The following is a 23,866-nucleotide window of genomic DNA, read 5'->3' as shown; positions in this document are numbered from 1 at the left end:
GTGTAATGGGGGGTGGGTTGATCACAGCTCCCTGGGGTCTGAAGGTAACTGCTTAACAAAGGGAGCCACCAGGACACTCTATTTTTCTTTCTTTCTTTGTTCTTTTTTTTTTTTTTTTTTGACATTTAAAAGCCATATGTTTTTCTATTCATTAAATTGAAGCCTGAAGAATGGACAACAGTTAGGAAAATGGGTTTTGTGGTGGGGCACAGATGTAGTTCAGATGTTTGAAGAAGAGAGGAGATCCCCCACCTCTGGGGGATGGTACAGTGAAGGGTGTCCTGGTACATAGGAGGGGTTGTTGGCCAATAAGTAAAAGCAAATAGCTGTTCTGCACTAATTTGAAACAACTGGATGTGAAGCTCCTTATGTTTGATACTTAAGTGAAAAACCTTCAATTTGGTAGTTTTTAAAATAGATTCAAGAGAAAGGTTCTAGTACATATACCACTGGCTTATTCATCAAGACTGCTGTCTCCATAACACTCAGTTACTTCAGTAATATAAGGTTAACTTTTTTTTTTTCCAAACAAAATTTTTATTAATAAACAAAAATACAAGAGAGGAGTGTAAGTATGGATAATCACCCTGTCTGAGTCTCCTCAGGCTGCTAGAACATAGCACCACAGACTGGTGTTGACAAATATTCCATTTGTACCATAACATAAGTGGAATCCTTAATTTGATCAATATTTAACCACTGATTTTCCTGACTGACCATAGGGAATAGCTGGGAATAGCTGGGTCTACTTTATTTTTCACCTCTATCTCTTCAAGGTCAAATAAATTGAATAAAAATATTTAATATTGATTCTGTTTTACTCCCTACATCTCTCCTGAGTCCATGTATTCCTTCTCTAACATTAGATTATTTAAACTAAAAAAAAAAAAAGGAAGAAAGAAAGACACATACTCCAGGTAAACCCTAACGAAGTCTGCTTTCCACCCTCACCTGATATGAATCTTTGGGTCACACGTTAACATTAATGCATATTCTGATATGGCTTCTAAGTTGAAACCTATAGGATAAGCTCAGTACCAACTGGTAAGTGTGTGGGTTTTTCGCAGAATGGGGAGGTTAGCCTGTCTCCTATGCTAGCTTCCATAGAAAAAGGTAGAACCTTGAGTGAGAGGTTCAGAGAGGTTCAAAAGCAGACTTTTGAGTAAGGGCCTTAGAGAGGCGAAAGATTCTGGCTTCTTTCTCTTCACCTAGATGTAAGGATTAAGGGAAGTAAGGTGAAGAGAGGACTTCTATTCAAAATAAGGATGACCTTATCATTCTTTGCTGGAGGCGAAGGGTCTCATGAATGAGGAAGACTTGAAGAAAATGAAATAAACCTTTCGGATCCTTGGAGAAAAGCATCCTGGAAAGCACAAACAGCATCTTCAAAGACCATGGGAGCATCTTTCTAGGTGTATTTGAGGTATCATAAGGACAGCAGGGTAGATGCAGAGGAGGGAGGGAACGGATGAATAGGGTCTAAAGGAAACTGGTTGCTCAGGAGTCAGATTATGTAGGGCTTTGCATGCCAAGATGAAAAATGTTCTTTTTCTATGGTGAAAGATGAGAAGGTGTTGGATGAAGATCACCCAAGGCTGGCATCATAAGTGTGTGACCAGTGCAGGCACACAGGGCTCCAAGCTTAGAAGGGCCTCACACTTCACTGTATGGCATTTGCCAACGTTGACTCTGAATCTGTGGTCTGCAAGTGAATTCTGATGGGACAATGAAGCACACACCAAAGGCTTGGAGCCTCAGCTCACAAGTGGTTCTGTTTTCACCTCCCTGCTTCCTTTGGATGGATCTTCTGCTACTTATTCTCTACCTCCTTGTGTTCTAGCCCTGCCTGATCTCCCCCTCCACACCCTCCTCTGTGTCCCAACACCATTGTCCTCCACCTTTAGTGGTTCTCTGGGTACAGAAGTGGGGAGGGTTGGAGCCAGGTGTGTGCTCCATGGCATTTCAGGGTGAGGCAAGGTGATAACTTTCCTCTTCCTGGGCTGCCAGGCCCAGAAGCCTTCACCAGGAGTGTCTTGCCCATCTAGGATCCAAGAACTGAGCATGTCTCAGCGTAAAGGCTGCCGTCTGAGGATTGTTTGTCCTCTGTGGGCTGAAGCAGAGGCTTGTGGGAAAGAAGATTGACTTCCTTGTCCCTTGCCAGGGTCATTGTGTACTGGCCCCACAAATTATGTCACCAAAACTGATTAAGCAGATGAATAACATGATCCAGTTTGCTTATCAGAAGGATCACTCGGACTACTCTGTTGACTGTGGGCAGCAAGGGAACAAACAGGAAGACCAGTAGGGAAGCAAGAAGTCCAGGGTGGAGAGAATTGTGAATCAAATCAGAATGGCATCAAGGAAGATGATAAAAAATGGTCAAATCAAAGTACATTTTGAACATAGAGCCAAAATGTATTTTCTGGCAGATGAGACATAGTGCCTAAGAGAACAAAGAGGCCAAGGATGACTCTACTTTTTTTTTTTTTTTTTTTTTTTTTTGGTTTGAGAAACAAAAGGAGAGAGTTGCCATTAACTGGAATGAGGAAGAAGGAACAGATTTTGAGGGGTGAGGGAGGATGTGAAGTGCAATTTCAGACTATTTAAATTTGAGATGTCCATTAGGCATCTGCGTACAGACGTTGAAAAAGCTGTTTGTGTATTCTGGGGTTCAGGGCATATCCAGCCTGGAGAAAAAAATATGGAGTTATCACCATATAGATGGTATTTTAAAACAGAAGATTTCATGAAATTATCAAGGGAGCAAGAGTACACAGAGAAAGATTTGAGGACTGAGCCTATTTAAAGATAGAGGAAATGAGAAAGAATTAGCAAAGGACCCAGAATTAGCAGAGAAGCAGAATTTGAGATGGAAAAAAATGACTGTGTGGTACAGTGAAAGCCAAGTGAAGAACAGGGAGCCAATGGTCAACTAGGTCAGTGATGCTGAAGGTCCCGAGGAAGATGAGAAGTGAAGTAGGGATGGATGGTGCACACGTAGTAAGGGCAGTTTCACTGGGGCTGTTCTGGGTGTATCTGAGCACATGCAAGAGGGTAGAAGAGGAATTGAAGAAAGCCAGCCCAGGCAACTCTAGAGGAACTCTGTGTGAAAGACTGTAGGGGAATTTTGAGGTGGCTAAAAGGGCATTGGAATCAAAAGAAGTTTTGGGGTGTGTGTGTGTGTATGTGTGTGTGTTTACTTGTTTGTTTTTTGTTTTGCATTGTTTTTTAACTAATGGATAAATAACACCTTGCTTGTATACTGATTGGGGTATTCCCCCAGAGGGAAAAATCCATGGTTATTGAAGTTAGGTGTGAATTGTGCTTTTGAGCAGTGAAAGGGGATGGGAGGTCCCCCAGTACAGGCAGGAGGCTGAGTATGTGGGTACAAGTGTTGGCCAGGGGGCAAGAGGTACTGAGAGCTTTGCACATTTTCTTCTGATTGTTTTATTTTTCTCACTGAAATGGGAAGCATCCGCTGAGTAAAGGGAGAAGTATTTAAAATTTGAGAAGAGGGGTACCTGGGTGGCTCAGTTGGCTGTGTCTGCCTTGGGCTTCGGGTCATGATTTCAGGGTCCTGGGGTCAAGCCTGGCATCTGGCTTTCTGCTCAGGGGGAGTCTGCCTCTCCTTCCCTTTCTGCCCCTCACCCAGCTCTCAGCCCCTGCTCTATATCTCTCTTTCAAATAAACAAAACCTTTAAAAAAAAGTTTAAGAAGGGAAAATAAAAGAAATAATCATTTAGAAGAGTAGAAGAGGAAAGGGATGAAGAAGGAATGGTGTGATGCTGAAGGGCCTGGGGTCGGCTGCAGGCTTTCCTTGATGAATCTACAAGGAGCTCAGTCAGCATGGCTCTACCCTTCCTCTGGCCATGGCCAGTTGCAGGGGCTCAGACCCACAGTCAGGGGAGAGTGGGGCTTAAACAGGTTTGGTGTTTTGTCAAGGAGGAGGGATGACAGGGATGAAGACGTGTTCAAGGCTGGGCTAATGGTGACTGACATGGAAGTTCAGCAATGTAAGGAAAAAGGTGAGGGCCAGATGGATTAAAGGGCATGAAAATGAAGTGGGGTTGAATCCAAGGGTACTTGAGGGAGTGAGTTAACCATTTAGGAGCGATTAATCACGGTATGCTTGCAGTGGAGATGATGCTTGCAATTGGGTAATGCCACAATTTAGATTAGGACAACGGAAGTGAACCTCTGAGATAAAAAATGGAAGACAAGAGCATCAAAGGAGAGATTACAGTTCTGATAGGCCAGGAAACTATATCAAAAACCAGCTGATTCTGATGCAGGCGGTCCAAGGACAATGTTTTCAGGAAATTCCAATTTAGGGAGAGTGAACAAATTGAACATAAAACTTTAGAGTTAAACCAGAAAACATGAGACAGTGGAAGAAACGTGAAGAATATTAACAGAATATTGTGTATTTAGTGTTTGAATGGGCTTGACATGGTATCATTTTACCGGTATCATTTAATTTATCCCTGGCAACGACTGTGGGCACTAGAGACTGTTGTCATCCCTATTTCATAGATGATGAACATGAGAGCCAGGGAGGTAAACTAACATGCCCACGAACACTTCTGTCTGAGTTTGAACTCTCAGTGCTTAACCATTATGTCCATCTTCCTTGGCAGGTGCAGTGATTATGATAGAGCAGGTGATATTAAAATCTGCATCCTGAGATGTAAATAATAGACTTATGGGATTAGAGACTCTTGAGAACAATATACAGTATACAAAGACCAGAAATATGCATTATCTCATCTAATCCTCCTATAAACCTCGTATATTAAGCTATTAGCCCAGATCCTGGGGCCAGTAAGTAGCAGAGCCTGGATGTGAATACTTACCCTCTGAACTCCTCCTTGAACACTCCTTCCACTACCTTCCACCATCACTTTCCAGCGATGGTCTAGACAGAGACTTTAAAAAGAGTCTAGACAGTTTTGAATAAATGTATTATTAAGGAACCATTACTAGTTATTTCTTTTTTAGAACCTAACAGGATAAGTCTCATAATTCCTATGTTTCCATGGGAACATAGTACAGAATGTGGCATTCTCCCTGTTGGGGAATGTTCTTTCTATAAATCTGTGCATTCATCCAACTATAATTTATTGAGCAAATAGTCTGTGCAGGTGCTGTGCTAGGTGCATAGTTACCAACTGAACAAGAAACATCCCTGGTCTAAAGGAACCTTCAGTAAGCTCCAGGCCTTTAGAACTTCAGATATTCTGTAGGTCCTTTTCACACCTGGTGTATTTTTAAAGCACTACATTTGACCTAGAATACACTCCATCCCCTAGGACCTGGTCACCTAAGAGATCATACCTCTCCCCAATGGTTTGGCACACAGTAAGATCAGCTGTAGTGCCCTGGAGATGGAATCTTAGATTTGGACCTTGGGGAAATAGTACCAGAGTGTTATTCTAGAAAGAATTTTCTTACTCCAAGAGGATCCAAGTTTAAAACTAGATTTAAAAATACACCCTTTGCCTGGCATTCTAACTCACTCAGTGGTACTGCATTGACCTTTTTTCATTACTTGGCCGTGCTTTTGCTAGAAATTCTGGATCTGTACATGCCACGTCATGTTTATGGGCTCTGTGGCCCCAAACCCTCCTGCCACACAGTCAGGAAAAGCCAAGAAAGGCAGCGCCGCCCCCCCACCTGGTCCCTCCCAGCACAGATCTGTAAGAATGAAGGAGGACACATCTCGGGGTGGGGGAGAATTCCACTTTGTTCAGGTTTGTGCTAAAACAGCAGATAAGGTTTGGCACCAGATGTCTGGGATGGCTATTTCTACATGCAAAAGTTCCTGTGCACTTCTACTTCATGATGCTACTAATTAAGAATGGCACACACACTGGTTCAAACTGAGCCTGTGTCTACAACAGGGAAGGAGGGGAGGGTGTTATGTTTTGCTTCCAGATTTAGAAGACCACAACTGGTGCTCTTAATGGCAGTGTAACACGTGTTGCCTCACTTCCCTCTGGTCTTAAAACGTGTGAGTCACAGTGTAATTAAAGAATTACACTCTGTCTCTTACACTGCAAAAGTTAAGTGAGATAAATCGGACTAAGTTTTCTTGTTATAAAAAAAAAAAAAAAAATCCTATATGTATTGGGTTTTTAAGAATTTTCCAAAACCCCAAGTGTCCTGTATCCTCTTTATATCTAATTTGGTGAAACACTCCGATCACGGATTTAATTTATTCGAATCATTTCTGGAATTGTGGGACCACACATCAAGTCCGTAACTCCTATAGCTTTAAGAGAAGGCAATTCTTGCTTTGGAGTAAGGGAGGTGGCGCCAACTCGCGGCTCCGCTGCTCCCCACCCGCCCGCGGGTACTCAGTTTCCCGCTGTTGCCAACCCCGCCCAGCCGCCCAGCCGCCCAGCGGCGCTCGGGGCAGCCGCCAGGGGTGCTGCGCTTCCCACTCAAGGGAGGAGACGGTCGAGGGCAGCCTCCTGGCCCGCGGCTCCCCTGACTCTGCTGCTTCCTGGACGCTGAGAGCGCGCGGGGCGAAGTGACCGGGAGGCGTGGGCCCGGGCCGCCTCCTCGCCTCTGCGAGCCCCGCGCTCCGGCCCACCCAAAGAACGCCGGCTCACTCCTTCCCCCGAGGGCGCGGGCTGGGGCTCCCCGCAGACCCGCCCACTCGCCGTAGCACTCACAGCTCGCGGTTCTGCTCTCGACTCGATGCCTTTGCGGGCCCTGCACGCCCTCACCCTCCCCGGCTCTTCCAAGGCCGGGCACACCCACTGCCGCTGCCAGCATTCAGGGCCGTGGCGTCCGAGTTAAACCCCGTCTCCCAACCGTCGTCAGCCCTAGCTGTACACCCAGCCCTTCTCCAGGTACCCGTAGATCAGAACGGGATACAAAGAGGCCTGCGCCCCCTGAGCCTTCGCTGTCGCCACACCCGCTCGTGCCCACTCTTCTTCGACCTCCGCGAGGGCTGGACGCTGGGACACCCTCCTCTCTACGCCCTCCTGCCCCTCCCCCTGTGTCATTAATATCCACTCAGCGTTCCCCGAAATCCCGTGAGCTGGGGCCCTCGACCGTCCCCCTTCGACCTCTTCGCCGCCGCTCCCGGCCCCCGGGACCGGCTGGCCGCCCACCCCCACCACAGCAGCGCGTCTGGGTCCCGGCCCCTCCTCCGGGGCCCTCCTCCTCCCTCGCCCCTCCCCAGCCGGGGTGGGAGCGGCGGCAGCTGGAAGAGAAGGGATGAGGTCATCCTCTCCCTCGGAGTCAGCTGGTGGAGGAGAGGAAGCGGGAGGAGGGGGCGCGCGCGAGGGGAGGAGAGGAATGTGCAGGTCCGAGGAGCGCCGCGGCGGCCGCTGCTGCTCCTGCTGCTGGCGGCGGCGGCGGCTCGGGTGGCAGCCGCGGGGCTGGGACAGCGAGGAGCGCGGGCGGCTGGCAGGGGCGCGCGCGGGGCGCCGCGAGCAGCTTGGCTCCGCGCAGGCAGCCAGGCGGCGCTCCTGCCGGCCCCAGGCGCGCCGCTAGCCCGGCCCAGCGCCCAGCCCGGCGGGCGGCGGCGGGCGAGCCGGCGCAGGAGCAGGAGGAGGGGGAGCCGCGCCGCCAGGGAGGGAAGCCGGGGCGAGGCGAGGAGGTGGCGGGAGGAGGAGACAGCGGGGAAAGGTGTCAGATAAAGGAGGGCTCTCCTCCGGTTTGGAGTCATCATGGCCGCTAAGTCAGACGGGAGGCTAAAAATGAAGAAGAGCAGCGACGTGGCGTTCACCCCGCTGCAGAACTCGGACCACTCGGGCTCGGTGCAGGGATTGGCTCCGGGCTTGCCGTCGGGGTCGGGAGCCGAGGACGAGGAGGCGGCCGGGGGCGGCTGCTGCCCGGACGGCGGCGGCTGCTCGCGCTGCTGCTGCTGCTGCGCTGGGAGCGGCGGCTCGGGCGGCGGCTCCGGGGGCTTGGGCGGCCCGGGCGGCGGCGTTGGCGGCCCGGGCAGCAGCGGGGCGGGCTCGGCGGCGCTGTGCCTGCGCCTGGGCAGGGAGCAGCGGCGCTACTCGCTGTGGGACTGCCTCTGGATCCTGGCCGCGGTGGCCGTGTACTTCGCGGACGTGGGCACGGACATCTGGCTTGCCGTGGACTACTACTTGCGCGGCCAGCGCTGGTGGTTCGGGCTCACGCTCTTCTTCGTGGTGCTCGGCTCGCTCTCCGTGCAAGTGTTCAGCTTCCGCTGGTTTGTGCACGATTTCAGCACCGAGGACAGCGCCACGACCGCAGCTGCCTCCACGCAGCCTGGAGCCGATTGCAAGACGGTGGCCAGCAGTGGGTCTGCAGCCGCGGAAGGCGAGGCTCGTCCTTCCACGCCGCAAAGGCAAGCATCCAACGCCAGTAAGAGCAACATCGCCGCCACCAACAGCGGCAGCAACAGTAGCGGGGCCACCCGGGCCAGCGGCAAACACAGGTCTGCGTCCTGCTCCTTCTGCATCTGGCTCCTGCAGTCACTCATCCACATCTTGCAGCTCGGGCAAATCTGGAGGTACCGTATCAGGGGTGGGGAAGAGGGAGATGTGCTGCTGCTACTACATCCTCACTGCTTTGCTTTTGCACGGAAATTGTTTAGGGTTGCTCTGATAGTAACCCTAGGCACACTCTTTGAGGTTTTTTTTTTTTTCCTTTTTCTTAAACTGGGTTTCGCATTTTGAAGATTTGTGATCACATCCTAGGGTGGGAGGGAAGTGAGAAACAAGGGACAGGCAGCAAAGTGGTTTTGATCAACCTATCCCTTCTGTGTTCCAACTCTGCTTTACTAGCTTCTCTATGTTTATATGCTACCCCCTTCCCATTTTTAGTGACATTATTTCAGTGAGTAGGAGAGGATTCTTGTCACATATTCTAAAAATCCTTTTTTATTATGTCGAATTCTAGGTGTATATTGCAATTTGGATGGCTTCTTTTGTTCCATGTTGCTAATTCTAGTTATATGGGAATTCTTACTGCTGTGAGGTACCCACCTTTTAATTCTCACTGTTGGAGAAGTACTGCACTCCACATAAAAAGCTTAGTTGGTAGAAGGCTTGTCTTTTTCTTGGAGAACACCTATATCTGTATCTGTCTATAATCTATATTTATATCTATCTCCAAATATGAGTAAGTACACTTATGGGACCCAGACTTACCTTTATGATGCACTTTGTGATTATTTGCCATATCCCCATATTCTGATTTCTCAAACAACTGAGAGCCCTTGGAAAAGGAGTAGTGCGTTTTACAAACTTTAATTGTACTTGGCACCATTATTGGTTGCTCTGCTACTTGTCATCTAATCTACCAAGTCTTTTCACACAGATATCACTTCCACTTAGAAACTAGAATACAAGGCTAAACTCTCTGGGCAGAGAGAGCTGTCATTTGAGCAGTCACTGCCTAGATTTAAGAATATAATGAAACAGTTTGCTCAGAAATATGTTTCACCAACTTTTATATGTTTTTAATGGCTTTTTGAAGCAATATTTTATACCTACAAAAGTTCCTTGTATTGAAGCATTTCAATGTTAACATTCCAGAGCTTTCGGGGTTTCTAATGACTTGATAAGTGTGTAGTCTAAGTAAAATGAGAAAATTTCCTCGTAAGTGCACCAGTGTGGGGCTATATGCTGCTAGGCTGGTGTCCATTTCAATTTCATTCATAGTAACCTTTGTGATAAAGACATTAGAAATTATTAACTCTACTGAGGTATTCCATATGGAAAGGAATCAAAGAATTTGTGGAATGAGACTAAATACTTCTTTTTATTTGTGGTGAACAGTAGTGTTTTCATTGAGAAGAGCAAATGTGGTTATTTTGCAAACTTTCCTGAGACCATTGCTTTATAAAGCAGGGAGAACATTGTCTTAGATGGTGATGTGAAACTTTTTTTTCAAACATATACTTTCTGGGAAAGGGGTGTATGATATGCAGTTAGACAAATTGATGTTGGAAACCTCCATGTTTTGGACTAAAAGGACTTTGAAATGTCAGTTAAATGTGATAGCTGTTATGTTCCATGAATGAGTATTATGAAGATTTACAGCTTGATTCTCTTATTCAAGTTTGATGAATAACTCAAATGTTTTTGTTAATTACTGAATTGTTTAGTGGCTAGGTGTATATGATTAGTAGTTTTAATCTGATAATGTGGAAAATGAAGATTAACATTCAATTTATTAAGTTTTGCAAACTTTATGCAGGATTTGGAAATCACTTATTTTCAATCACATTTAAAATGTTTACATTTATGCCAATAATGCAAACACTTCTCAATATATTAACTGAAGAACTATCCATTGCTTCCAACAGATTACTACTTTGTGAAAAATATCATATCAAATTCTGTAAACTGAAAAATAATTTTAATTAACATTGTATTTCCCAGTGGAAAAATGACATTTAGTTATCTCAGGACATAAAATGCAGGAAGTGAAAAATAATTCAGGAAAGGAAGGGCCTAAATACATGTCAATGAGACCATAGCCACTGGGTCAACTGGCCATATTGAGAAACTGATCAAGGGGGAGGAGAGATGGAAGGGTAAGGTTTCATGCAGAAGGAAAAGCACAGGCTGTCCAACAAATGCATTAACCAACCCAACCCTTGGAGAAACTGTGTTCACACATGACTCCTCTTTGTTAAGTACTTCTACAATGTTTTCCTTAGAGGTTTTGAAATTTTTCCTGCTAATGTTTGGTTGTCTAGGAGGAAGTATTGTTGAAAATATTTTCAGATACTTATCTATATTTTCAGAATAATATGCTTCATATGTAAGTCTGAATTATCTAATCTAACTGATATTTGGAGGCTAGTGGGGTAACTTGGTGGAAATATGATCTAAGACTCAGCCTCACTTTCTCTTTATGAAATATGTTTAAACAAATGAACAAACAAACTTTAGCCTAATGTAGGACATGAGAAAGGGATCAGAAAGTTCATGGAATTCAGTTGCATTCTGAATTGTTTCAGCTTTTCTGAGTGTGGAATATTGGAATGAAACTTGGTAGCAGATGCATCTTTGAGATGATAAGCTGGTGAAATGCAGTTCATCTCAGATTATTGTATCAGACCATTATCTTAGACCATGAGGTGCCTTAAATTAGAGCACCTTTCTGCTTCTTCTAGCTTTTCTTTTCCACACATTATACACAAATGTTGCAGAAACACCAAGGTTCTGAATGGTTCAAAGCTCTGAGGTCATTATTCATGTTTTAACATGCTACTTTCTAAGATCAATAAAATAGATTTTGCTAGGTTGGTAACTTTTCCTTGTATTTCCATGAAATTCTAGTTATTTTAGGTAAGAGCATGATTCTAAAAGCCTCCATAGATACAATCCTTTGAAATAACATCAAAGTGTTTGCTTGTTCATAAATAGCTATTTGAAACATTTTGAGCAAGATTTGAATGTATTTATACATTTATTACAAATGCAACTGCTGAAAGCAATGATACATATTCATTTTAATTAAGGTTTACCAATGGGAAATTAATGGCAGCTTTTTTTTTTTTTTTTTTTTTTTAAAGATTTTATTTATTTATTTGACAGAGAGAGATCACAGCAGGTAGAGAGGCAGGCAGAGAGAGAGAGAGAGGGAAGCAGGCTCCCTGCTGAGCAGAGAGCCCTATGCGGGACTCGATCCCAGGACCCTGAGATCATGACCTGAGCCGAAGGCAGCGGCTTAACCCACTGAGCCACCCAGGCGCCCCTAATGGCAGCTTTTAAAGTCACAGGAGTTGATTCTGAGAAAGAGCCATTTGAAATAATGAAGTCAACTTTTGCTACGATGTGAAATGAGCAATTATGACTTTTAAGGAAATGTGCCTTCAAATGAAAAAGTACTTTTTTTTTCTTGTTCATTTCATATGATTTCAGAAGTTACTAAGAGGGCAGTTCAGCCAGTGGGAAGTTACTAAGAGGGCCGTTCAACCAGTGGGAATCTCAAATGCCCCATCAGAACAGTTTTTAGTCTTCACACTCATGATCAATTGTATCTAGATGCCCTTTTCCTTCAGAATTTATGACTCACTCTTAAAATTCTACCTTAATTTTTCCTGTGTATGTGTAGTGTGTATATATTTGTTTGTCTTCTAAAGGCAAAGAGGCATATTGCAAAAAAGTTAATGAGTCAGTGGATGGTAGAATGGGGGATTTTTTTTTTTATTATTTTACTATTTTTATTTTATTTTATTTTATTTTACTATCATGAGGGTCCTATGGAGAACACTTGGTGAAAGAACATTTCTGCTTTTCTCATGCTTGATAGTCCCTAAGGTCTAATATATGTCCCTTATTCCAGTAAATTGGAAAATGGCAGGTTAAATGGAGTTAAACAGATCTCTCTACAGCAGGACTTCTCAGAATCTTTAATAAGCTGGTATGCAGTTATCAATAACTTTTTAAGGTATACTTTTTTACTCTTGTGATGATGGGGCACTTAGGGAACTTCGAGAAACATTGTTCTAAGTCATTCATAAACCTGACCAAACAACAACAATAATAATAATAGCAATTTTATATAGCACTTATAAAATTCATAAATATTTTTATACTCTTTATATCATCTAAGTTTTACAGTAACCCAAGAGAAAAACGTTAGTATCTCTTTCTATATAAGAAAACTGGCTTAGAGAGATTCATTAACTGTCACTTATCACTCTCCCTTATGTGATACAGTTAGGAGCCAGGCCCACCTTACCCTAAAGTTTGTGTTCTTTTGGGATCAGTTAGCTTACCTTGAACTGCCAACTTGGATAATAATGACAGCAATGTATGACAATGACACTTTACATTCACCAAGCATGCCAAAGTGGGAGAGGAACTGCCTTTTCAACAGGATAGGAGATCTATCCAGTAACACCTAGTCAACTGGCAGGATAGCAACCAGGCCGCAGCTTCTATGATCTTAAGGCCAGTTACACTGTGTGGACATGCTGAGCTTGTTACATTAAATCCCAGCGCAGTAACATGGCCTTGCAGTGCCATTAGTGATTAAATGGCGGAATGTATGTCCACATGTGGAAAGTGCTTTGCAGGTGATAAAGAGGGTAGAGAAATAGCATCTAGGTTATACCTTTGAGTACTGAAAAAGTACTCTATTGATTTGGAGTTAGTTCTGAATTCTGATATAGGTCAGGTAGGATCAGTGGTCACTTTCTTGTATATTTGTGTTCCCTCTACTACATATTAATTAATTTATTCATTCAACATATAGTGAGTCCCTACTCTATGCAAAGCACTGGGTTAGTTGCCAGCTACCCCAAGCTGGATAAAATACACATCACCTTTCAGGGATTCTACTGTCTGGTGAGGAAGACAAAAAAGTAAACAGACAATTTCAATACCACGAAATAAACGCTATGATAGAAATAAAAAACCCAGACCATCTTAGTGATTCAGGTGAGACCCTGGAGCAGGGGATGTTTGAGTGAAGGTTTGAATGGTGAGAAAATCTTCTGTCTGAATTAAAGTGGAACATTGACCTCAGAGCCTTGGATATGACTTTGTGTAAAGGAACAGGGTAGAGAGGGGCAAGAAGAACAAGGCGGGTTAAGTGTGTGATTTGAATAGAGAGGGAGGGAGACATAGTAGCTAGAGGTGAGGAGGGAGAATTCGTTGGGTCTACAATGAAAGGAATCTAGATTTTATTCTTTTTTTTTAATATTATATTTATTTATTTGAGATGGAGTGAGAGCAAGGGAGAGCGAGAGTGCTAGAGAGCACAAGGAGGGGGAGTGGTAGAGAAAGAGAGAGAAGAAGGCTCTCACTGAGCAGGGAGCCCAATGCAGGGCTTGATCCCAGGACCCTAAGATTGAGCTGAAGGGAGCGGCTTAACCCACTGAGCCACCCAGGCACCCCTAGATTTTATCCTGAAAGCATAGAGGAATCCTTGGAAGAGTCTAAGAGCCATCTCTATAAGAAGAGATACTCAGTGAATATTTGGATAAAACATCGTTTTATCCAAAGGAATGGGACAAAGTTGAATTTCAGAAGACATGTCATCATTTATTAAAATTTGTTTTTTTTTAAAGTTTAGATAGAATTGGGGTATATAAAGAGGCCCAACAAAGGTCCAACAAGGGAGTGGGGAGTGATTTTTCTGAAAAACAGATTGGTTGAAATATTTCATTGATTTACACTAAAGTAAAACAATTCATTTTCTGCTACTTTTTGAAGAGATTTTCCTTAAATATCATGGTCTTCAGCTTATTGAAATGTAGGTTTCTTGGTTCTTAGAAACTTGTCTTTCTCTTTTGTTAACATTTCTCAATTTTCAGAGGACTTCCATGTCTTTCTTATTTGATCCTCTTTGAGGATATTTGAGGTAGATCTTCCATTTTGCAAATGTGGAAATTGAGACTGAGACTGGTAAGTGTTTTTCTCTTCAGGCCATAGGGTTCTGTACCGATTCTAAGCTAGAGTTCAGTATTGATGTGGGAGAAAAAAAAAAAAAAAAAAAACATGAGAAGTGGTTGAGATTGAGGATCATGAGGTAGAAAGGAAGGCTGAGAAGTTCAATGCTGTCTTGTAAGTACTGAAGGTCTGTAAGGAGAAGGAAGCCTTGGACTTTTGTGTAGGGCCTCTGGGACAAGATGCAGGGGAGTTACAGGAGAGATTTTAAATCAATGTAAGGACACATTTTTTAACTAGTCAAAGGCACCCAAAGATCAACAATAATTCTTTAGAAGCAGTGAGTTCCCCACTGTTGGAATAGTTTCCAAAACTATAGGCAGAATTGCAGAAAAAAAAAAAAATTAAGTATCACGCAGAAGGTTGAACTAGAAGATCATCTTCTGGCCTTGAGATTTTATGACAGTTTCCATCATTATGTGCTGCTCCAAACATAGTGGACTAACCTTTGCTTTTCATGGATGAAAGAAGTAGGAGTTTGCTTGAAATGCTGCAGTTATGTTACTTTGAAATCTATTCATAGGTTTATGGACCTGGTGTTTTGCTGGAGCATCACAAATCTATGTAACCTCCTTGAGTGCTGAGCTTGGTATTTAAATCTCTGAGTTACCTAACAGATATAAATCCACACAAAAGTAGGCAGTCTTCTGTGCACTTACTGGGGATTCTATATGAGTTGGAATAATTTATGCATAAATCTGTGTGGTCGATATACCTATTTCAGTATCTTTGTAATAACTAGTGCAAAAGTTATATTTTTTCCATTCACTTGAACTATATCCTGTTTACTTCACAAGGGTGAAAAAAAAATGTAATGCTTCTTATATTCTGATGGAACTGCAGACTTCCTTCATGGAGCAGTTAAAAGTAATATCTATACAAATGGATGCTGTTATTTTTGAACAGTATCCATAAATCCCTGGGTCAGTAGCTTTGAAGGTGTTTGCTCACTCACTTACAAAAAACGTCTTAATGTTTGAATATTCCAAGTACACAACTTGCTATTAAACATGTTCTGTACTTTACATTTCAGATGAAATTGCCTACCTGTGATATTAAATAGCACCAATCACTGAGTAACAGATAAACAAAATGAATCCCCTTTATATGGACTCACTGGCTAATCCAGTGTCTTGCTTTAGAATTTGAATGGTGCACTAACTAGGTCTATGGAAGCAAGATTTAGGGATTAGGCCTGGATTTAATTGGATTTATATTCTTATGCATTATCATATATATATATATATATATGATGCAGTGTGCTACTAGTCATGAGAAAGTGCTTATCAGATGTAATTTTATACAACAGTTTTAATGTGTTGGTGGATATCAGGGAAAAAGAAATTCTCTTGAATGACATTGCCTAATTCTGACCACCACCGAGTGACTTCCTTCTAGCTATATGCTGGTGTCGCTGGTAGTTGATGGCATGGCCAGTCAGGAGGCAAGACCACAGGCAAGTCCTTGTAAAGTTCCTCTAGTAGTTGTGAAAGCTACATGAAATAAGAAGAGATACTCAGTGAATATTTGCTGACCCGGGAATGAAGCCCAGGCATTATTCTCTCTTCTTTTGAGAAAGGGCTGAACGTGTTGCTTGTTTGTTTGCTTCTTGAGTTTCCAAGGGTGCAGTGAATCAGAAAGGGTGTTGTTACCTAGAAAAGATATACCCATGGCCCTGGCACTCACTCTCTCTCTCTCTCTCTTTTGGATCTCTATTTATAATTTAAATATATATTTATGTATGGGATGATTTTTGTATTTCTGGTACTTCTATTTGTCTATGCACAGAAAGTTTGTAGCATCTGCTGTTACTACTAACACTCCCATCAATACCATAATTCTTAACACCATGAAACAGTAATTACCTGCCTTGTATACATACAGAGCTAATATAGATTACTAATTGCAAAAGAAACTAAAGAAGGGTTAAAATGGAAATAAGTCAGTCCAGAAACTTTCTAGATGCAATAATCTGAATGATAATAGTAGATCTCTTCCAATTCTAAAATGATGGGTCAAAATTAGACCATCAGTGATGGTTCTTCTTTACAAAGGCAGCTGTCCTTTGGGGACGTGGAGTATGTGAGAAGTTAGAAGAGATGACTTGGCTGTTTGGTAGCTCAGAGCCCAGGCACATCACCCAAGAGCTCTCTTACCTGTGGAAGCAAGGTGACATGGCACAGATCCTGGGTTCTGGCAAAGTTTACATATACTTTTGGTTTCCTTCTTCTGAGTCTTCATTTTCTATGGGTGGTCAAAAGTAACATTCAAGGTTCTTTCCAGGTCCCAAATGCTGATTTCGCTTTTCTTACAGTTCTTTCTATTTGACCAGTCCCCAGAGTACGTGCATCAACCACAGAGTCTGTACATGTTCTTCCAAGACCATCATTATAGCATTTCTCTGGTTACCTAAGTCAAAGGGTGTCTATGAGGGACTTTCCAGAGTTGATAACATTAGTGTCTAACCTCTAGGAACTGATATTATTTCATACAAGAAGAGAGAATCTTAAGCTTATTTGCGTAATGTAACTTATTTTGTGTCATTTCTGAATTTTAGTTATAATCAAATAACACTATATTCACAAAAACCCATATCTAAGTATTTGAAGCTGATGTGGAAAATGTTTCCATATCACTTATGCTAAGATATCTACCATGTAGACCTAGGAAGCCAAAATTACCATTTCTATTTCAGGTAGTGAGGTATGCACCACTGGGGTGCTATGATTAGCAAATAAGAACAGTGCTGCATGACCTTAAAAAGAGTTATCCATAATGCCAATGAGAAGGCTGTTGTCAGAGCTAGGTTTGCTTTAAAATTAAAAGCCTGTCCTGGGTTACATTGTCACTGATTTAGTATGCTAGAAATTGAATTTAAGCTCTATACAGAGACTATCTCCAGGCCTGTACTCATTAAGGAATAGGGATCTGTTACTCTCTGCTAGAACAAGAGAACAGCACATTAACCTTTGCTGGATAGGAATTGTCTGGATCTCTAGGATGTTAGACATCTGTCATGAAGCTGAACAATTTTCAACCCCATGACGAATTTCAGATATTTAATTTTTTTAAAAAAATTTAAGCATTTATTTTAAAGTGATCTGAAGTGTGTCAAACTATTTTTTCATCTTCATGATTCATAAGTAGGCTGTTTGAATCAGTTCTACTTCTTTTGTTTAATTTATGCACATGCCCTGTTTTCCTGTCAGGGAAATCCTTTTATATAAACAGAGCAGTGGGCAGTGTGTGGGGTGGGTGAGGATTAGTCAAACAGAAAATCATGCATATATAGAAAAAGTAAGATCTACAGTGACTACGAGTCTTAGAAGACTTGGGTTGATTTTGACTTGTCTTCCCATCAAGTACACTATATTTAAGAAGGACAAAGTCACCTTTCTGAACAATCTGAGAGATTTCATCCATGTTTAAAACTGTTAGACTTCTTTCTGAAGCTTAGATAATAGTCATGAATAAAGATATGGGGATTCTTTACTTTTCAGTTCTCTTTTCGGTAGCAGAGAGTCAATAATCAAAACAAAGGTAGCCCTTGTATCAGGAATCAAAGCAAAATTGTCCATTACATTCATCTTTGGTTTATGGCCCAGTCACTGTATCAGTGTAACAGTAACAATGAAGAAATGATCCTTTAGCAAAGCAGGGGAAAGGATTTGTAAAGATTTCTTTGTTTTGGTAGATTTGCAGCTCATTAATTAATTTCCTGCTTTACAAAAGTAAAATTGTTAACAATTACTTTTTTTAAATGTAGGTCAATTCCTGAAGACTCTCCAAAGAGATTTGCAGTACTTGGATCTGTTATTTTAATATAAATTAGGAAGTATGTCCAGTAGGGTTTCATATTTCCAGGGGATGTGCTATTAAGAGTAGTAGTCCCAGATGTCCTATATGAATTTTGTTGATTTGGTGATGGTTGGGTTTGAAACATTGAGATCTACACAGGAGCAGGTAATGTGACAGTTTTCTAAGAAGGGCATAAATATTATCGGTGTTCATACTTTTGAAAAGTAGTCAGTAGTTAAGGTCACTTAAGGACATAATGTCTACCTACTTTAAGATAAGGTTGAAATCATGGGGCACCTGGGTGGCTCACTTGGTTGAGCATCCCACCGTTGGTTTCAGCTCAGTTCATGATCTCAGGGTCATGCAATTGTACCCCATGTCTGGTTCTGCACTGGGTGCATGGAGACTGCTCTAGATTCTCTCTCTCCCTCTGCTCCCTTCCCCCAATAACTAACTAACTAACTAACTAAATAAATAAATAAAAGTTGGACTCAAATTAATGAGGAAGGAAACCTGAAGTTTCTCTCAAGGGAGGGTGAACAAATACCCTGGAAATTATCACTGAGTTCCATTCTTTGATCTGCTCATAGAAGATGAAGGTATTGTAAATAAGGCTTGCACTCATTAGCTCGAGGGAGAAAAATCTGGCCATGAGAGAAGGGGCATGAGAGAAATGAAAAAAACTGTAGAATTTTTTTTTCCAAAATCAGAGGGTAAAATTTCAATTCTTATTAGTATGAATGGGAAAATTGTACTGACACCCACTATAAAACTCATCACAGCAAAGCTGAAAGCGAGCCTTCACTAGCCAGGCCAAGATTTCATTAGATTAATTGGTTCTAGGAACAAAGGGGAAAAACTTCAGTTGTGAAAATTCTTAGGTTTAGCTCAATTTGATATTGAGAGGACCAGTGGGGTATGTAGTTTGGAGGTGTTTGACTTGAGAGTCCTGTGTTAGTACACAGATCAAAAGTCAGTGGCCATCACAAATATAGCATAATAGAAACCTGGGAATCCAAGGGAGGGCCAGGAACAAACTTGCTAATAGTAAAGGTAAGTGAGAATCTGAAATCAAGGGCATTATGAAAGCAAAGTGTAACACTATGCTTCATGATATAAAACTGAAGGGAAATTTGCTTTTTTATATTCTCATTATACAATTTCTGCCTGATCAGCTATTAAGAGTAAGGCCTCAGCCTGGAGGTCTGCTTCTGATTCCAAGGAGTGGAGAGCAAAGTGCAGGGATCACAGGTAGGTTCTTACTCAATGGCTGTTGATATGTGCAAATTTAACAGTCCACTGACTAAATCATGACTGGGTCACTGTAATCAGTTGCTGAGAATAGAATGACAAAAATAAGCGACCTTTTAATCATGGATCCCACAAACATCTGCTTCAAGTTATTGTAAGGAGCATATATGAAAAAGAACATGCTCTCAAAAGGTTTATTGTCGAGGAAAGGAGGCATGTCACGTTCATACCTCCAAATCTGTCTGTGATGTTAAGAGTGGAGCCATTGGCTTACAACTCAAAGTGTAGGATCTGAAGCCTGCAGCGTCCTCACCTCTCAGAAGTGTCTCAGAAATGCAGAATCTCAGGCTCACCGTGACCTAGTGAATCATTACCTATGGTTGAACAAGATCCTCTGGGGATTAGTATGCACGCTGATGTTTGAGAAGCAGAGGGAGAGCAATCCCTCTTAACTGAAATGGTCAGGGAAAGTTACTCAGCTGAATATTAATGGAAACTAAGGTTGGTACAGATGTTTTCACTAGCTTTCTCACTCCAGTCAGCTCTCCCACTATGAAAGCAAGGGCTGGTGCTTAGAAATGGTAACAGTGGGATCTCCTTATAGGCAATGCTATAAGCAAAGATATGAAATCTTCCATTGACAAAGAAAGTGAAAAGTTTTAATAAAATCTTTATTAAAAATCCATTACTTTACAGTTATGCTGTTCACAACTGATCTCTAGGAAATTAGTTCAGGACATTGGTCACCCACCTCTTATGGTTTTATTTATTTATTTATTAAGATTTATGTATTTATTTGAGAGAGAGAGAGAGAGAGAGAGAGAGAGCATGCACACATAGGGCCAGGGGCAGAGGGAGAGAATCTTCCAGTAGACTCCCTACTGAGCACAGAGCCCAGCAGGGGCCTGGATCTTACAACCCATGAGATCATGACCTGAGCAGAAACCAAGAGTTGGATGCTTAACTGGCTGAGCCACCCAGGTGCCCCTCGGTGTTTTATAGGTACTCAGGCCTATGACATTCAGTACTTGGAATGGAGTGGACAGGGTGTGATGAGAGAGGGAGACAGACACTAAGGAAAGTACTGGATTCAGAGTACGCAGACAGAGGAGAGAGAAAAGGGAGAGGGATGCAGGGCAGTGATTCTGGCCAAGACGTCATGATTGCTGACTTTACTCAGAGACATGCAGCTGGGCTGCTGGTGGTGTTCCTTCCTATTCATAAGCTTCTGAAAAAGCAGCATCCCTCAGGGTGAGCAAAAGACATCATTCTCACTAGCTGTTGAAATGGTTGAGAGGGAAGTCAGGTTCTGTGCATCTTTCACCCCAGCTTTTAGTCTGATAGATCAAGCAGCCTCTGTAGCTGCAAGGGGAAGGAGGACTCAAGGGAAGACTAGAAGGAACTGGAACTAGGCTTCCAAGACTGAAAGCCTAGGCCCTGGCCAGGAATTCCCAGGGTGTTTTTATAAAATGATATGGAAAGATTTCTGATGACCAACCCATTCCATACAGTTCAGCTCCTCCCAATGACCCTAAGACTCATAGGGCAGGCTACATCTTGGGAAGATTTCATGCTTTATTATTTGCCATCCTAAGTGAGAAGTAGAATAGTCAACATTGTGACAAAATATGTCAGTGTCTGGGTTGTAGAATAAGAAGGTAATGAGAATGTTACCTTATCAAATGTATATTCATGTAAAGGTGTTACCAGTTTCCTGAGGTCATGTTCAACAAAGTAGAAAAAGGATGGCCTTCCCAGAAATGCTCCTTTTCAAAGTAATAGTATTCTAATTTCCCTTTTGTACAACATCTGGTGTTGCTATGCTGTCACTTATGTTGCTAGGGCTCCTTCCCCCATCTATGTGCTAGAATGTGATTGTTTCCATCAGTGTTCTTAAGTGTTTCCATGGAGAGTTACTAAGTTAATTTTTCTAGGTCTGCACTACCAGTAGATGTGGTCACCCTGCAGGGCTCTAGACCCTCATGGCTGGCTTTTCAAAATGGTAGCTATGAGCTGCACATATCTGTTGAACATTTGAAATGTGGCTACTCCCCATGGATGTGCGTCATAAGTGTCAAATACCCTGGGGATTTTGAGGACTTAGTGTGGAAAAGAAAAGGGGGGGTGATAAACATCTCACTAATATTATCTGTTCTGATTATATGTTTGAGCTGATAACATTTTGGATATATTGGGTTAAATAAAATATATTGTTAAAATTAATTTCACCTGTTACTTTTTATACTTTATAAATGTGACCACCAGAAAATTAAAATTACATACACAGCTTGAACTTTATTTCTCTTGGGCAGAACTGCTTTAGGTAATATGCAGAACTTAGTTCTCAAGAAGTAAGAACAAAATCCTAAGTGAAATGTCTCAAAATACTAAGAAAAAAATTTACCAGAAGTTACCAGAGAAAGAGCAGTGGGTTATTTCACTGCAGAAGCAGGTTGACTTAATGGATTTTACAAATAAGATTACCTGCTGGTAAAAACTGACTCTTTGGGAGATAAAACCCCTAATGTAAATAAAGCCCATTGTCTTCCCTGCTTTCTGCTTTGCTTAAGGCCTAGTGACATGCTGTGCCTATTTGGTGGTTTAATAAATAGTATTTGATCATGACAATAAGGACTAAATCTTTGTTAAGTGCTGTTGCAGCCTGCCAAATACATTGGCTCATATTAAACCATTCAATCTTCTCTTCAGTCTATCAAGGTAGTTATTACTATTGTTCTTATTTGAGGGTGAACTCCCTGGGTTTCAGAGGAGGTAGGAGACTGGCCCAAGTGTACACAGCTGCTAATTAGCAAGCATCTGCACTCACAATCATGACTTCAGTTACCACGTCTTGTGCTTTTCCCACACTAGCTTACTATTTGATTAATCCAAGAGAACCAGTGGGAGGAGTATTTCCTGCCCTCTCATACTGGCAACTGCTGAAACTTGCAACGGGCTCAGTTTTACCATGTCATCCATGGAAATTAGTTAGGACCAGTTTTGAGATTTTGCTCTGGCTACCAAGAAAGAGACATCTCCAAGGAGAGAAGCCCCACTTGATTCTTAATTTCTCAACTATAAAATGGTGGATGGGAGTTACATTAGATAATTTCTGAATATTTCTGATAATTTCCCTTTCTACTCTGTGAAACCTGGTACCTACGTGTAGCTTATCAACTCTTTTTTATACATCTTATTGAATACTCATATGGGGACTAATATTCTTGCTTTATTGACCAGGGCTAGGTTTCTGATAAACTATTCCAAATTGATTGATATTTCACACGAAAGTTCAAAAACAGAGACTATGGATCAATTTTATCCATAATGTGTCACTTTCATTTGATAACCTACTAGTAAAATACATGTTCTTTCCATTGGGAAATGCATGACACTAATGAATACTGAGTAGGCTCCAGCCTCATGTGAATAGTGTGTAATTAACCTGTATTTATATCCTCATTTTGCACGCAGTCATGCTTTGCATATACCAGCATTCTCTTCCACATATGTTCATGAATTATGAATTCAGCTACAAGCATGCAAGGCAGAGCCCCTCTGTCAGTCACATCTCTTTCTCTGAGACCAGCGAGATTTACGTTTATGTGACATGACTTCAAATTCAACTCCTAAGACCTATCTCAGAGGACAAACTCTATAAAAGTCTAGCATATGCAAGTGCTAGAAAATTCATTCCCTAATTCATGCAATTCAGAATCTTCAGAATCAGACAGAACTAGTTTTTATAAAGGCAATTCCAGATGTTTATTTATAAAAAACAAAAAATAATTCCCCTCTGCCAATTTAAAAGATGTTCCCCATCCCCTGCAAGTAGATATGATTTGCTTTGGAAGGGCTTGGTCCTTTTAATAGTTTTTTTGGCAGGGGGGAGCTTTTGGTGTATGTGTGGCATTCAGTGAAAAACACGCAGTGCTGTCTTTCCTTTTAGTTCAATGGTATCTTTGCAAAATGTAGTTTTTCCAGAGAGACTGACAATTTCCAAATATTTTTTGATGTTCCTGACATTAATTGGATTCTGACTTACTGGATTTTTTGTCTGAGGTAATATGTTCTAAGAAACATATATATCTCTATCATGGTTAGGGTTTTTCTATGTTTACATCTGATCATGTAATTATGTAGGTTAGGAGCTGCTGGGAAGAGCAGAAATAATTTAATAAAGCTCAGATGGTTGGGAGTAAAAGCCTTCATAAAAATTGAATAAGAGGGGCGCCTGGGTGGCTCAGTGGGTTAAGCCGCTGCCTTCGGCTCGGGTCATGATCTCGGGGTCCTGGGATCGAGTCCCGCATCGGGCTCTCTGCTCGGCAGGGTGCCTGCTTCCTCCTCTCTCTCTGCCTGCCTCTCTGCCTACTTGTGATCTCTCTCTGTCAAATAAATAAAATCTTGAAAAAAAAAAA

The 23,866-nt window shown here is 42.1% G+C and overlaps 1 protein-coding gene and 2 long non-coding RNA genes across 4 annotated transcripts in view; 1 reads left to right on the top strand and 2 right to left on the bottom strand.

Moving 5' to 3' along the window:
* The window catches only part of LOC131828065 (uncharacterized), a 28,252-nt gene extending 23,277 nt beyond the window's left edge, over nucleotides 1-4,975 (bottom strand). Inside the window, exon 1 of the long non-coding RNA XR_009352216.1 lies at nucleotides 4,854-4,975. This is a non-coding gene — a long non-coding RNA (uncharacterized LOC131828065). The remainder of the gene's footprint in view (nucleotides 1-4,853) is intronic.
* A 2,347-nt stretch (nucleotides 4,976-7,322) lies between these two features.
* XKR4 (XK related 4) overlaps nucleotides 7,323-23,866 on the top strand; it is a 444,711-nt gene continuing 428,167 nt past the window's right edge. For both annotated transcript variants that reach the window (XR_009351771.1, XM_059166434.1), the window contains exon 1: nucleotides 7,323-8,497. Coding sequence is in view for 1 of the 2 variants with exons in the window: in XM_059166434.1 (XP_059022417.1) it covers nucleotides 7,683-8,497 (815 nt within the window). In the remaining variant the exon portion in view is untranslated. The remainder of the gene's footprint in view (nucleotides 8,498-23,866) is intronic.
* Nucleotides 15,560-21,249, bottom strand: LOC131826825 (uncharacterized). The gene is made up of 3 exons (XR_009351772.1): nucleotides 21,123-21,249; nucleotides 16,556-16,643; nucleotides 15,560-15,892 (listed from the first exon to the last, which is right to left on the bottom strand). It is a non-coding gene; the product is annotated as an uncharacterized LOC131826825 (long non-coding RNA).

Source organism: Mustela lutreola, chromosome 3 (genome assembly GCF_030435805.1).
Source record: "Mustela lutreola isolate mMusLut2 chromosome 3, mMusLut2.pri, whole genome shotgun sequence".
NCBI lineage: Eukaryota > Metazoa > Chordata > Mammalia > Carnivora > Mustelidae > Mustela > Mustela lutreola.
The sequence above is the reverse complement of the archived record's forward strand: the minus strand, read 5'-3'. Positions and strand labels throughout refer to the sequence as shown.